At 52.0% G+C, this 16,210-nt stretch overlaps 1 protein-coding gene across 1 annotated transcript; it reads right to left on the reverse strand.

The window, feature by feature from the left end:
* Positions 1 to 3,939: 3,939 nt before the first annotated feature.
* Positions 3,940 to 8,390, reverse strand: LOC144762645 (uncharacterized). Its single transcript, XM_078647876.1, has 2 exons — positions 8,225 to 8,390; positions 3,940 to 4,553 (listed from the first exon to the last, which is right to left on the reverse strand). The coding sequence occupies exons 1-2, from the start codon at positions 8,388 to 8,390 to the stop codon at positions 3,940 to 3,942; spliced, it is 780 nt and encodes a 259-aa protein (XP_078504002.1).
* Positions 8,391 to 16,210: the final 7,820 nt, after the last annotated feature.

Here is a 16,210-nt window from a genome sequence, read left to right on the forward strand (position 1 = left end):
ATATTTCAGTCGGTGATATAATGCAAATGCAAGAAAACCTATAAATCACTTTTACTCACCTATTAGCGAATCCCATTTCTAGATCGAGTAATCTGAGCACTGGCTCCAGATGAGAAATTATTTGCATTATATGACTGGAGGTGGGAACTGCAGTACACTGTGCTGTGGTTTTGGTGAGAGACTGTGCATCTATGCCAGGAAATACTTCATATAACAATGTTGTATTAATCATAATGCCACTCAAGCACAACAGCAAAACATACTATGGGCAGCCTACACCTCAAGCAACTCTCTTCAAACCTGGCATAGGCGGAGTAGCTACGTAATCGACCTCCCTGAATGTCCTTTGGGGCCTCTATATGGCTAAAAAATGATTATACCAAATATACAAAGCAGTACTACATGCAATACATTGTTACAATGTTTGGAACACTACTTAGTAAGAGATTTATCTGGAAAGTTTTTCAAACAGTTTTCTTAATCACTGTAGAAGAGAGGAACTAAATGAGATTTATAGCAGATTTGATTGCCACTGGAATTGGTCTGCAAGGCACTCCTTTCAGATTGTAGAATCTTCATACTCCACCGTCACTCTTCATGAGATAGCAGGTTTTTTGGGTCTGGCTGTCTTGTTCCTAAAGAGAAGAATGAGGGATTAGATATATTTGCCAGGCCATGGCACCAACAGTACTTCAGCAGCGGATGAAGGATGAGCGAAGATGCAAAGGGCATCCAAGTCGAGGGAGGATACTAATGAGAAATCATGTTTGTGTGTTTCTCTCTATGATTGTACGGTTATTTCCGAGCATGTAGGAGGTGGGCTCATGATGTGCTGTTTATCATCATCATTACCAAAGCTGCAGGCTGCAGCACAGAAAACAATATAATTTCAAGGAAAATAGATAAGTGATCCTTCTGCAAGGTTCATATGCGTTTTTTTTATGTTAACTGGATTGCCACTTCTCATTTCTGATCGTGTTTTCGACTAGAAATTAACAATGAAGAGTTAAAAAGGAGAAACGGCTGCAGCTCACATTTCTGATGCTTACCTGACGCATTGCAACCCTTGTACTGCTGCTGGCTGTTCTACTGCTGTTTCTTGCCCTCTTTGAGTGTCCGTGGACTTAGCTTCTTTGATTAGTACATTGTCAGAACCAGCCAAAGTTCTCACGCAGGCCAAATGAAATATAAACTTTATTCAGCATACAAGTGACAAGTTCACTCTCAATCAACTGTCAGAACAAACCTGTAGAATCCAAGAAGAAACTCCAGAGAAAACCAAGCGATACGGTAATTGAACAGGTTTATTGGTGAACACCTAATCTCATCCATTAACTGTGTGCGAGCAACAGCCTCAAAGAAAGCCTTAAACATTCCATGCCTCATATCCCACACAATCCTATTCCATTCAGGAATTTAGACATAATACACATCACACCCCTCCCTTTCTAATAACATAAAGTAATACTTCAGTAAATTTATTAAAATTAAATATACAGAATGTATGAAAGCTAAACCAGCATAACATACAACGCACAATCCTATTTCATTTTCCTTTTTTTAATTTAAAACATAGCGTTTGAGATAGCCTGGCTGACATTGTTTTCGACTCACTCTCATGTTTATATCTTTGCTTATGGGCAAGTTTATTCCTTCATCCTGATTACATCTCACACCCTCCACAGAAGCTTCATACTTCTGAGAATCAAGCGGAGCAACTTTAGTTTTGAAAATAGAAATTTTATTGAAACAAAATGAAGAAGAAGAGGTGGTAAAGGAAGGGGAAGATATAGCAAAAATGCATACATATTACATCTATGAAACCTTAAAAATGTAGAAATAAGAAATCTTATAACAATGTAAAGAGGGTACATAAATAGAATGCAAATCTGGTGAAAAATCTAAAAATGTAAAAATACAGTGAAAGTGTATAACAGTAATAAAAATAATAACAATAACAAACTGGAATGTCAAGGAGGTTTCGACACTCGTGTAGTGTCTAGCTAGGCACTCTCTAGTGTTCCACCAGTGATGTAATACACACCTTACACCCACCCACCACAGGCATCACCAGTCAGGTAACCCTGAGAATAAAAGTGGCCGAGCGCACGTGCTCAAGGCCAGTTCTGCACCATAACTAGATGTGTCTGCGTGATCCTTTATGTTAATATGTGGGCCTAGAGCCCGACAACGTTACACTGGCGACGAGGGTGGGATAATCACCCGTGTACAGCCGCCTGGGGAAAGTGTGTTGCCCGTCCTGAAAGCACCCCCTGAGAAGAGGCGCCAGACGCGCCCGATGGCCCACGGGGCGTGTGAAGAGCCCCGGGGGTGAAGGAGCTGAGCGGGAGTCCACCCCTTGGTGAAGAGTCTGCTGCGGTCCCACCCTGCAAGGAGTGAGCCCCGTGGTGGCCGAGGCGAAAGGCGAGCGCGGCCGGACTGCTACGGAGCCGGCCATCGCCACAGACTGCCTCGAGGAGGGAGAGTGTTGTGATTGCAGGCCTTATCTGCCATCGGGCCATGGTGAGCCCAGACGGCGGAACTTAAGGGGCAACGCAGAGAAATGAATGAGGGAGGACGGAGAGTGGAGTACCTACCCACTCCCCCGCCCGGTGTCGAACAGTAACTGTGCTTGTTATACAGCCAGCAGCCTGTGGTGCCAGCTCATGCCCACAGCGAGCGAAGCGAAAGAGGCTGCGTCGACTGCCTCGTGCGTGAGCGAAAGTGGAGGCAGTGTGTGAAGCCCTGGCGTGACCCGTGCCATCGACCTGCCCATGCCCTGCAAGAAAAGAAAAGCAGAGCGGGTGCCCACCCCGCATCAGCAGAAACCGTCAAGTGCTAGCATGCTGCGAGGTTCCAGTGCAGCCCGGAGCAATGAGGCTGCAGGAGCGGCTGCAAGAATAAAGCAGGAGTGAACCGAGCTCCACAGCGTTCGCGCAATAACCACTCCACGCATCAGTTTAGCGTAAAAGGCCATTTATTAGGACAGGCATGACAGACCATAATCAAACATAACATCTTTAACAGTTAACAATCCCCCCCAACATCCTGCCTTTCAACCATCATCCACTCACGTATTCCACTGGGCACTCCCAATTCACACCACGACCTCTCCACGTATACCATTCACATCCCCTTCACTTCCAAACTCTGCCAGCATCTCCATCCATCGCACTCCCATCTACCACACCCCCAGCCTGCACCTGTAACCCCCTCCCCGGAAGGGTGATTCTGCCCGTCATGGACGCCCCACCCCTCCCCGGTCCCGCAAACCCCACATGTGTCAACCTGTCCTAAACTGGCACTCCGAACACTTGTCCAACAAACACCCGCACCTCACTCCTGAACCATTTTGTAGGGTGGGCGGGCGGACAAATATAAACCTATTCCCTGAGGCACTGGGGACAGGAAGAGGAAGTACTTCCCCTCCTGTCCCCTTAAGTAACCTCCTATCCCCCCACCCCCTAAACCCACCCCCTGACCTAACCCTCTGCCTGCCGTCCTCTCGTGCGAACACCCCGGGGAAAAGACTGGTCTGTCGACCTGCTTTCCCCGGGGACCGCATCGCGCAATAACCACTCCACGCATCAGTTTAGCGTAAAAGGCCATTTATTAGGACAGGCATGACAGACCATAATCAAACATAACATCTTTAACAGTTAACAATCCTCCCCAACATCCTGCCTTTCAACCATCATCCACTCACGTATTCCACTGGGCCCTCCCAATTCACACCACGACCTCTCCACGTATACCATTCACATCCCCCTTCACTTCCAAACTCTTCCAGCATCTCCATCCATCGCACTCCCATCTACCACACCCCCATCCTGCACCTGTAACCCCCTCCCTGGAAGGGTGATTCTGCCCGTCATGGACGCCACCCAGGGAACCCCCGGAGGGCGGTTACCTGCCCCACCAATCGTGCACCTTTCGCACTCAGTCCCGCCTACACCATATCGACTCATTCCATAGAAAACTGATCAGATCCCGCAGCTTCATAAGGTAGTACGCATTTCCCATGTGCGAAAGGTGCACGCCATCATCTCGAAAGAGAAGTGGCTCCTCCAGCCTGAGCCCGCCATGAGCCAGCACTTTAAGTCCATGATCAGCACAAAAGAGTCTCATCGCCCTGTTCAATTTTCTACGGGCCCTTTCAATGGCCGCGGGCTTAAGAGCCCCTCTCCAGATCCGTCGTGGTATGAACTCAGTCCACAAAATACAGGCGCCAGCCAGATTGTGCTTCATTGCCTCCAAGTCCCGCTGCATCAGGTGTAACAAGGACACCCCCGATTGTTTCACCAAGTCATTTTCCCCTAAATGGATCACAAGCATGTCAGGGCAGCCCAGCTGTGACACCTTCTTCGTAAGCCATGGCAGCAATTCGCCCCAACGCATTCCGCTATTACCCCACCATTGGACCTCATGATGACTGCTCCTCAGGCCCAGGCTACGACCGTACACCTGCCTGTCCGCATACAACGAGCCCCAATGTACAAACGAATGTCCCACAATCCAGGTGACCATCTTGGCGCCTGGCCCCCGGACACATCCTACGAACAGAAAGAGATTAGTACCACGGCAAAGACAAAAGTGTAACCACAACCTCAGCCGCCAAGGCTAGCCCGCGCCCCCTGCTTCACTTGCACACATAGCGTTCACAGCAGCGAGACCGCCAGCGACCAATCCGCCGAATCTCCTCGCACGACCAACCTAGCCCCGCCGCTGCCGTGTCTGCCCCGATCCTAAACGAGTGCGTGCCAAAACGCGCCGGATCCCTGCCAATCCTCCGCAAAGCCAACCGCAACACCGCCAGCAGCTGAAAAGGCGTCAAACGTCTCAAGGAAACATGCACGAAGACCTCACCAGCCGACCTCCGCACTCGTCCACAGAAACCCTTCCACTCACGCACCGGGCACGCTCCCACACAACCGCTCTCCGACAGCCATACCCACTTGCCACGACCAACCCGGTCCGTCTTGGAACGTCCCAACCATATTCCCAGACGTGACCCATCCAACCGCACATCCGCAAACGTCCTCCCTGGCGCCCCACGAGCCCCCAACAACTCAGACACCCGGAAAGCCCCAAAAAACATCCACACCATGCATAGACGAAACAGCGCCACCTCGTCCGCATCAGAACAGCAAAAAGGTAACTCCCCCAACCTGTATCAACAATTCGAAAGTAATCGCCTCGCAAGGCATCTCCCCCCTCCCCCCTCCGCCCTCAACCACCCCCAACCTTTCAACATACGACTCAGCAGATCCGTCCTGGCCGGATCAAACCCAAATATACCATGCTGTAAAATGAAACACCTGCCAACTTGCCCGCAATCGTCGTCTGAGACAAACCTCTGTCCATGCAGTCCAGCACAAAACGCACCACCCCCTGCTCACACGCTTCCCTGGGCATCCGCCACGCACCTTTCTTCCAACCCAAAAAGGCTCCGAACTCAGACCACGCCAACCTGTATGCCCGCCTAGTAGACTCAGCTATTGAACTTTCAACAAGACCCACCACTCTCACTTCCCCCAGGCCCAGATACCCTCCGGCACCTTGGTCTTGCAAGCCTCCGATCCGGCGCCAGCTTCCTGAAGCGCTGCCACTGCGAACGAGATAACGCATCCGCACTTTCATTACTTGCGGCAGGCACATGTTGCGCGCGAAACAGCACATTAAGTCGCAGACACAGCAGCATGAAACTTTGCAGCAAGCGCAGCACTCGCAGGTCCTTTGCCTTCTGATTGTTCACCCGGTCCACCACTGTCATGTTATCAACGTGGAAAAGCACTGACCTGTTCCGGAATTCCGGGCCCCACACCAAGAATGCTACCAACAGGGTAAAGAACTCCAGAAACGCGATGCTCCTGCCCTGGTGCAACCAATGAGCCGGCCACTGTTCCGCGCACCAACGGCCGTCCCAGAAAACCCCGAAACCTGCCGCTCTCACCGCATCGGAGTAGAGCTGCACCTGCCACACCATCCTGTCCCGGGCGAAATCCAGTGAGACACCATTGAAGTCTTCCAGAAACGCCAGCCAGACCCGTAAGTCAGCCCGCACTCCCAACGTGACCCTGACCCTGTGATGAGGGAGAACCACCCCCGACATGGCCATGCCGAGGCGCCTACAAAACGTCCTCCCGGCCCTCACCACCCTGCATGCAAAGTGCAACAAACCCAGCAAGCGCTGCACAGATCTCAACTCAATCTTGCGGACACCAAGCACCTGCCTCAAAACCTCCTGCATCTCAGCCACCTTCTGGAGCGGTAAGCGCGCCTGCCAAGCCACCGAATCCAACTCGATTCCCAAGAAGGTCAGACAGCAACTAGGCCCTTCCGTCTTCTCAGGCGCCAGCGGCACCCCAAACTCCTGCGCTAACAGCTGAAACTGGCCCAAAGCTTCGCCACATTCACCCGACTGACCCACTCCAACAAACAGAAAATCATCCAAATAGTGCGACACCAGCCGGTGCCCACTGCGATCCACAAAGGCCCACTGCAAAAAGGAACTGAAAGTCTCGAAGAGTGCAAAAGAGATCGCGCAACCCATCGGCAACACCATGTCGACGAAGATGGTCCCATCAAACTGCATACCCAGGAAGGAAAAATCTGCTGGATGAATGGGGAGGAGGCGAAAGGCCGACTTGATATCACATTTGGCCAGCTCAGCCCTCCTCCCGCATGCCCGGACCAGACCCACAGCATCATCCACCGACGCATACAAGACCCTGGAGTCCTCCTCCGCGATGAAATCATTCACCGAACCTCCCTCCGGCCAAGACAGATGATGGATCAACCTGAACTTGCCCGGCTCCTTCTTGGGCACCACCCCCAGAGGAGAGACAATGAGATCTGACAACGGCCACTCCTCGAACGGTCCCGCGATCCTGCCTTCCAAAACCTCCTTCTCCAATTTGCGCGCCACCACCTCCAGCAGTGCCTTTGCAGATCGCAAGTTCTCAGCCCAACGCCTCACCCTTGGTCCCTGATAGCCAATCCGAAAACCTTCCACAAAGCCCCAGTACAACCTCGACGCCGCCTTTCTATCAGGGTACCGGGAGAGCCATGGACCCATGGCCTCCACCCTAACCAGAGTATGGGCCCTTCGGCCCAGCCTGTCCCCTGCCTCGTGCAAACTTCCACTGTTCTGAGGGCGTAGCCAGCGTGAGACATTGCAGGACCGCATGACGTCCCCCACACTTGGAACACTCATGTTTAAACTTACAGGAAGGTCGATTGCAGAAACCCTTGTTGAAACCCCAGCATGCCCCAGAGGGTCCTGGTTTGTACTGCTGTCCCGCTGTCTCAGTCCACACTGCTTGCGTTCCCTGCCCTCCGGCAATGCCCTGACCACCCGCCCCAGACTGGGTGGGACGCGACTGAAAAGACCGATAGGTGACCGGAAGACCACTCGCCGTATGCGTAGACGCCGCCGCCTGCGTCGAAGACATCCATTGGACCCAGAGCTCCTGGTCCACATCCCCCCACGGCTTGTCTGGGTTAACACTGATCCGCGCCCTAAACTCCTCGTCGTAGCTCAACCAGGCAAAACTCCCGAAGTGCAATTGCGCCTTCCTGATCACATCCATATACTTAAACAGCGCAATCGCCCGATCCGCATGTTTCTCACAATAGATACTCGCATAGATCAGAAAGGCCGACGTCCAATTCTCCATCGTCACCGGCACTCTCGGCCGCCTGGTCAACTCCCACTCCTCCTCCTTCGACCCTTCCTTCGCCTGAATCTCCCTGTGCAGGAGTTTAAACACATCCACGTACTCATGCCGCCAAATCCTCGCCCTCGTTTTTTCAGACAAATGCGACCCGAGAGGCATCGCCAGACCCATGTACGGCAGTTTCTTCCTCAGTTTCTCAACACCATCCTCTTTACCCACTTGGTCCTCAGACTTGTCAGTCTACGCCCTTGCCGCCACCAACTGCTTTTTCCCTTCCAGCGGACAAGGCCCCACCTCACTTGAGTGCCCAGCCTCCCTCACAGACCCGTCCCCCACACCAACCGACCTGTAGGCCTTCTTCCTGCCCCCTTTAGTCCCGTCCCCCCAGGCGTCCCACCAGGCGCCCTCAACTGATAAAGTTGCCGGGGCGTCCCGCTCCGTTCGCCACGTCTCCGCCGGCTTCACACTCCCAGGAATGGCCCGACCGGCGCCATCTCGTGTCTCCTGGAAAACACCAAACCTGCTTGTTGCCGCTCTGCCCTTACCCCAGCTCACAACCTCACGCACTTCACCCTCCTCCAACTCATCCTCCTCATCCTCGTAATCCAACATCTCATCCTCCACAACCGGCGTCACCCACTCGCGCACTTCAGTCACCACTCTCTTTGCACCTTTCCCTTTCACTCCAGGCATAAACTCACATTCCAACATCGCCGGTGCCCGCTCCCTCGATGGAGGGCAGGCCGCCGCGGACCCCCCTACTGCTTCGTCCTGGCGTTTGGAGGCCGTTTTGCGCCCCGCCGGCCCACCCCGGCCTCTGCCAACTGTCCCTGCTGGCCTGCACCCACACCCCCGAGCCGTATGCGCTCGGGGAGGCCCCAGTGCCACCAGGTCTCTGTGCCGCCAAGGTAGTCCCTGACCCCTCTACCCAGACCCACTCCCCTTGGGCCCCCGGAGCGCCCCTACCCCGAGCCCCAACCACACCCCTGCCACGCGCAGGTGCCGAGGCCCCTTTGCCCCTGTGCACCCCACCTGCCTTCGCCTCCCTGGCGGCACAAAGGCGCAGCCACTCCTGTTCCGTCTCCTCGATGATGCGACGCTGGTCGTGGGCCCTCTCCTCCTCTAACATGAGTTCCCACCTGGCATAGCATGTACCCCTACCTTCCATATCCCCCATGGTCCCTTTCCCCAGCGGGGGTGCCAGGGGGGCTCACCGCCTCAGTTCCCTGCCCCACCTGCTGCAAAGCTTTCAGGGGGCCCTTGCCCTTGGACCCCTGTGCCCTGACCACACCCTTCCTGCAACTAGACAGGTCCATTGGCTGCTCATGTAAGGGGGCCCCCTCCTCCCCCCCAGACTCTTTCCGACAGCATGAGGGCAAACTCATCCCCAGCTGACACCTCCCACTCACCCAGGTCCTCCCCCCCACTGCCTACGCCCTCGCTGCTAACCCCATAATCTACCAAGGGGCATTCACTGCCTGGCTCCCCAGCCGGTGAGCCAGACACCACCAAAACCTGCCCGGGGTCCTCCGCCTGTTGCTGCGCGGGCCCATCCCCCCCATAAGGCCTCACACTCTGCCCGGGGCCACCACCTCGTCCTCTGGCGGCACGGGGTGCTCGACCGCTTCCCGCCGCGCTTGGAGGCATCTTGTGGATTTTTCCCCCTCCCCCCTAGACGTACCTCCACGAGCCCCAGAGGGCTTGTCCATGCAGGCCATGACGACCGCAGCAACCTGCGCCGAAGGGGGCCTAGGAGTGCGGGTCATTCCGACCCACGCCTGCTCCAACACGCCGGGCTGCAGGAGGTCGGCTCTCCCAGCCCGGCTGAGCACCGCCAATGCCGCACGCACCACCGCTTCATCGGGCGTGTCCATGCTGGCCAACCGTCGATCGTCGCGTCCTTCAAAATTGCCTCCGCTACCTGGGGACCGTACCGCACACCGGGGCACCAGTGGCGACCACACAAAACTAATTCACAGCCCGCCTAACTAAAGCACGCGACCACAAAACTAAACCTATTCCCTGAGGCACTGGGGACAGGAAGAGGAATTACTTCCCCTCCTGTCCCCTTAAGTAGCCTCCTATCCCCCACCCCATAAACCCACCCCCTGACCTAACCCTCTGCCTGCCATCCTCTTGCGGGAACACCCCGGGAAAAAGACTGGTCTGTCGACCTGCTTTCCCCGGGGGCGGCAGTGGGAAGCTACTGAGGCTGATAGGAGCAAGGCAAGTGCAATCGCGGCCCAGGCAGCCTTCATATGCAAAGAGCCGAGATGTACGAGGCCGGCAGGGCGAGAAAATGATGGCAGGAGAGAAGTGCCCCAGGTCGTGTGTGCTAAAGTAGGAATAACACAAAAAAAAAAGATATATATATAGATATATATGTATATATATAAAATAGAGTAACACTAAGGAAAGCACCTAACTGGGTCAGTGTGTCTATGCTGAAAGAGAAAGGTGACGAAGGGTAGCTGGTTGGAACAGCCGAGGAAATCGGCACCGGCAAACCTAAAAGAAAGAAGATCAAAAGCTGCAGTGCCATTTAGTGGCCATTTAGCACCACTGCAGCTCGAAACGAAAAGACAGTATAGATTAAAGCACTGCAACAAGGAAACCTATTACTGCAGCCTGCCTGAGGTCAGTGCCAGAGCTGGTGGGGAGAAGCAGCTGATTCTTATCCAGAAGAAGAGCAAGATGAATATTCATAGGTGGTATAGCACCATGAGCAAGAGGATGGTGCCAAGTGAACCTTGAAGGAAGTTTAAGGTGAAAAGGCAGCGCAGGAACAGTGACTGTAGACACATTGACAGTGAACAGGCCATCGGCAAGAAGGGAACTGTGAGGACACAGTAAAGACTGCCTGGACATACAGAGACTGCTAAAGGAGAGGCCATTCCATGGATAGATGTTGACAAGGAAATACAGCAACAAGCAAGTGCGCAGCAAGCGCGTTTAGTGAAGCAAACGGAAGGCACAGTCAGAAGCGCGCAAAACAGGAGAAGACCCCGAAGAGGGCAGACTCGAAGAAGACCCCGAAGAGGGCAGAGTCGAAGAAGACCCTGACGAGGGCAGATTCGAAGAAGACCCCGAAGAGGGCAGAATCGAAGAAGACCCCGAAGGGGGCAGAAGAGCAAGACCTTCTCAGAGAGATGGTGCCAACAAAAGTTCACAAGAGGAGGTACAAGACCTGAGACAGGTCCGCAGGAAAAGTGAGGCTGTCTGGACGATGACGCGGCCAGCAAGGTGTCCATGGTGGCCTGTCGCTGTTCTGACAGATTTTCCTGCTGTCTCGAGCGAGGCGTCGCGGGCGCTGCTTGCCAGCCTTAAATCGGGTTCGCCACTTGACCCCTGCCCTGCCAGATTTTTGGCTGAGATGGCGGCGGTGGTGAATCCTCTGGTTAATCCTATCCTCAACGCCTCCTTGAGGGAAGGGAAGGTGCCTTGTACCTGGAAGAGGGCGATGGTCATTCCCCTCTTGAAAAAGCCAGGTCTTGATGCTGAGGTCTTGGCCAATTATAGGCCAATTTCACTCTTGCCGGCGTTGGCTAAGATCACCGAGAAACATGTTCATGGCGTCTTGTCGAGCTTCTTAGAAACGAACCATCTGCTCCATCCTTCCCAATCCGGATTCCGTCCTAATTTTAGTACGGAAACGGCACTGTTGGAGGTCTCTGAGATCATCAGGGAGACTCTGGATGTTGGTGGCAAGGCCATGTTAGTCATGTTGGACCTGTCGGCGGCCTTTGACACCGTCCCTCATGCGGCGCTCCTCGCCAGGCTTCATGACATCGGCATTAGGGGGACGGTGTTCAAATGGTTTACATCTTTTTTGGAAGACCGCCGCCAGACGATCTGGGTCTCGCAGCGCTCCGCCGAGATGCCGCCTTTGGGGGTTGGGGTTCCACAGGGCTCTGTGTTGAGCCCATCATTATTTAACATCTTTATGACCCCTTTGGCGGCGGCGGTGGAGGCGTATGGGGCCCAGATCGTGTCCTATGCCGACGATACGCAACTCCTCTTCACATGTGGCAAAGACCAGCCATTTGATGGAGAGGGTATTCGGGCCTGTTTGGCCATGGTATTTGATTGGTTCCAGCATAACAACTTGAAGGCCAATTCCAGCAAATCTGAGGTTCTCTTTTTTGGATGTGCCACTGACCCTGAGTGGCGACAATGGTGGCCGGTTGAAATGGATCCCCCGGCACAGTCATCGTTGGTTGCCAAAAATCTCGGGGTTAAACTTGACAATAAATTGTCATTGAGAGCCCATGTACTTGGTCTGGTGGGCGCCTGCTTTGGTGTTCTGAGGATGCTCCGCAAGTTTCTTCCATTGCTTTCTGCGGAGCATAGGCGGATCACCGTGCAGGCGCTCATTGGATCAAGGCTGGACTATGCCAATGCCCTTTTCCTTGGCCTCCCAGACCACCTGGTCCAGCGTCTACAGGTTGCACAAAACTCTGCTGCCCGCGCGATTTTCGGCCTGCATAGGCGATCGCGAGCCTCGGGGCTGCTTCAGAAGCTCCACTGGCTGCCTATCCGTAAGCGGATTATGTTCAAATCCCTTACGTTGATGCACAAGGCACTGTTTGGCTCTGGGGCCGGATATTTACGGCGCAGGTTGATTTTCTATCGCCCTGCTCGCCTACTGCGCTCTGCAGCTCTTTTCACTGCCGTGGTTCCTCGCGTGCATAAGGCCCGCACTGGGGGCCGCTCCTTTGGCTTTAAGGCACCTCAGTTGTGGAACTCCTTACCACTGGCGTTACGCAGTACTCCTAACTTGCTTCAATTTAGGAAGAGCTTGAAGACATGGCTTTTTAATGCTTAGTTGTTTTCTGGGGGGTTTTTCTTTTCTGTATTGTTTCGTGTTATGTTATTACACACTGATTTATTTGTGGAAAGCGCCGGGACACTCTGTCGGAGTAGCCGTGCGCTATATAAATATAATTTAACATAACATAACATAACATAACATAACATAACATAACATAACATAACATGTGACATCAACATGAGACATGTGGCAGGATGTCACCTCCAAGTGGGATCCTGATCGAATGGAGAAGAGAGTGGCATAACACCACTCGAAGAAGGGAGAAGGAACAGCGCGACGGATAACCATCACAGGCGTGCAGGAGTAAAGGAACAGAGCGACAGGGCAGAGGGCTCCTATCACCACAATATGAGCACACCTCAAGATACCAGACAGCCCACGGAGAAGAACCAAATGCAAGCTACAAACAGCGCGAAGAGAGTATCTCCAACACCTCCCCGCGCGACTGGTCAGTTCCAAGCATCAGCAGTTCCAGTCAGATGACATCCTTGCATCTCACCGCAGATGCCACAGGTGACTGACAACCTCAGCAAGACAAAGGCAAACTGCGAAGCCCGTCCAGTCCTCGCTCCACAAGATCAGACCGCCGCCTGCTGCCCAACTGTAGAACAATCATCAAAGTTCCACGAGACGAGCCACCCAGGACCCGTCTGTGTGCCCATGTCAACCTGCAGCATACCGAAGTAGAGCACACCCACGGTCCACACGGTTTCATGGCAGCCCAGTGGGAAGACTCTCCAGGAGGCTCCAATGGGAAAGAGTCTGAGTGAAAGAGGCAAATCGGAAGTAGCTCGGCAGTCAGAAGCAAGGAAGATCATCAACCATGCAGCCTCCAGGCAAAGGATTCACATACAGAGATCTTCCAGAGTGGACCTCACTGCAGCTCTCAATTCACTGATGCTGGACCTTCATACATGGACTTCGACACTGCAAGACCAGGCCGGCCTAAAACACTTTGCCAAGGTCAATGAAAACATCATGACCATGCCGTTCAAGGCTCCAGCACTGCCTAGCTGACGGCCTAAAGAAACTGATTTAGTACTATCCGTTGTTTGTTTATTCTTCTTCCAGTTGGACTCTTATTCTTTCTTTTATTAAAGGTGGGGGGGTGTAGTGTCTAGCTAGGCACTCTCTAGTGTTCCACCAGTGATGTAATACACACCTTACACCCACCCACCACAGGCATCACCAGCCAGGTGACCCTGAGAATAAAAGGGGCCGAGCGACGTGCTCCGGCCAAGGTCTGCACCATAACTAGATGTGTCTGCGTGATCCTTTATGTTAATATGTGGGCCTAGCGCCCGACAACATTACAACTCGTACATAAGAAAGCTTAGCATGACAATCAATAACATTTGTAACTGGAAACCATAAAAGAGAGAGTTTAAGAGCTAAAGAAACTGGGAATACATAAACTGTATCTAATCTGTGATTATAACACACATCGTAACACCAAGCCTGGAAGGAAAGGTCAGATAGATTTTTTCAATGTGTGGTGATCTGCTGAAATGCTTCCCCCAAAAGCAAGTCCAACATTTGTAAAAACAAGGGACATCCCAACCTATGTTCCCACTAAGCCGCGCGCTTCTGTAGCCCCGAGCGCACAGTGCCATGTGTGGAGCGCGCACACACCGTACATCCCGCGAGAGTTTTCGCGCCGCCGCTTTTAAAAGGCGAGCGGCGCGAAAAACGGGCATTTCCTGATTGCGGTGGACGGAAGACTTTCCTGATTGCAGTGGACGGAAGACGGCGAAAGTGATCACCTTGAAGCGGCAGGTAAGTTTTACTATCTGGGCACTTGCTTTTGTTGCTCCCCCCAGCAGCGAGACCTGCCGCCGGCGCTTTTGGATTCGGCTGAAGCGCACGCACTGTATTGTTTTGATTAATTGCAACTTTTGCGGACAGGGTGCCAGCCGTGCGGTTGAAGGCACTTCTTGAGAATTCTTACATGTGGCTCTGAGGAGAGCCTTGATTTATTTATTTTTCCCAGTTATATAGCGCGAAATCGACCAGAAGGTATTGGAGCGCTAGCGCTGTACCCGAGCAGCACTAAAAACAAACAAAAAAACACTGTATAATGCATTTTCGGTTTTTTTATTGACGGCCTGCTTTCTGCATTACATTTGAGCGCAGGCAGAACCGGGTCTGGTAGGAGCATGAAAATAACAGTAGTAGTAGTAGGAACTAGGAAGCCATCTCTGTTATGTTGGCTTACATCTCTCTTATGTGGGGCTTATGTCACTGGGTTAGAATAGGAACACTGGTAATGTTCTAGGAATAAGAATGTACTGAATATTCCAGGTCAGTTGGGACCTGAAGCTGGTTGTGGATGAGGCGAATAAACTGTACTCCCAACTTACATTGACTTCATCATTTTATTCTTATGAAATATACTACATTTATTTGGCGACGATCCTACCTCAAGAAGCCTCAACACACAGCTATCCTCAACTCTTTCTGCCTCCCCAGCGGCTGCGCTTCAAAAGGAAGGAAGCGAAGTCTTCCCAGCGGCTGATGTCCTCGACTCCACATGAAGGAAGGAAACTCTGTAGAGCGGTGAGGAGTACGGCGGGAGGCTATTTAAATTAAGGAAGGGGTTTCAAGTGAAAATATATGGACATCGCGGCGCGTTAGGCAGAGAGCCAGTAAATGCACTCGCACTGCTCGCGAGTCATCAGTAAACAGCGCGCGTCATGGAAAGGAGCTCGCACTAAACAGCGCGTGTCATTGGAGGACGCTCGCGCCTAACAGCGCGTATCATTGGAAGACGCTCACGCATAACAGCGCGTGTCATTAGAGGCTTTGTGTACGTCACGTGGTGAAAACAAGGAGTTCCACTGCGTTCCAAGACTCGCTGCGCAGCAGAAATAAAGCGCATTCCATTGAGACTCAGAGAGCCCATTGTTTGGGGTCACAAGTAAAAAAGGAATATAAGGAGAGTGAATATTCTAGAAAGGATCTTTGTAAACAAAACCAAAGGAGAATTGAGCTCATAATATGAAATAATTCTTTCTGAAGCTAAAGTTTTCAAAAAAAAAAACAAAAAAAAAGAAAGGTTGACACAGTGTGAATATTATAAAAAAAAAAAAAAAAAAAAAGAAGAAGACTAAAATAACAAAGATAATAAACATGCAGAACGTGACCCAGCCAGCATTTTTTTTGATAAGCCCAGGAGAACCAAGTGTGAAATGGCAGAAATGGAAGAAAATTTTCGCAAATTATGCGAGAGTTTGCGGCACGAACTTAAGTGCAGAGAGAAAACATTCTTTATTATTACACTGTTTGGGAGGAGAAGGACAAGATGTATTGGAACATTTACCAGAGCTCACAGCGGCAGAACAAAGGAACCTAAATGAGTATGATATAGCCATAGAACAGTTAGATCGACATTATCTCCCAAGATTGAGCACAATAATGGAGAGATATCATTTTGGGCTAAGAGGACAGAAGAGAGATGAGTCTGTCGAAGACTATGTATCTGCTCTAAGAAAACTGGCTTCTTCGTGTAAATTTGGACAAACATTAGAGGAAAGAATAAGAGATCAATTTGTTTTAAAATGTGCTCATGATAGCATTCGAAAAGAGTTATGGCTAAAAGATGAACCACCCTTAGAGGAAGTACTAGTAATAGCGAAACAAGTGGAACACATGACTAAATGTGTAGATGAACTGAAAAGTGAAAAAGAGAAGATGGTGGAAC

Source organism: Lissotriton helveticus, chromosome 6 (genome assembly GCF_964261635.1).
Source record: "Lissotriton helveticus chromosome 6, aLisHel1.1, whole genome shotgun sequence".
NCBI classification, from domain to species: domain Eukaryota; kingdom Metazoa; phylum Chordata; class Amphibia; order Caudata; family Salamandridae; genus Lissotriton; species Lissotriton helveticus.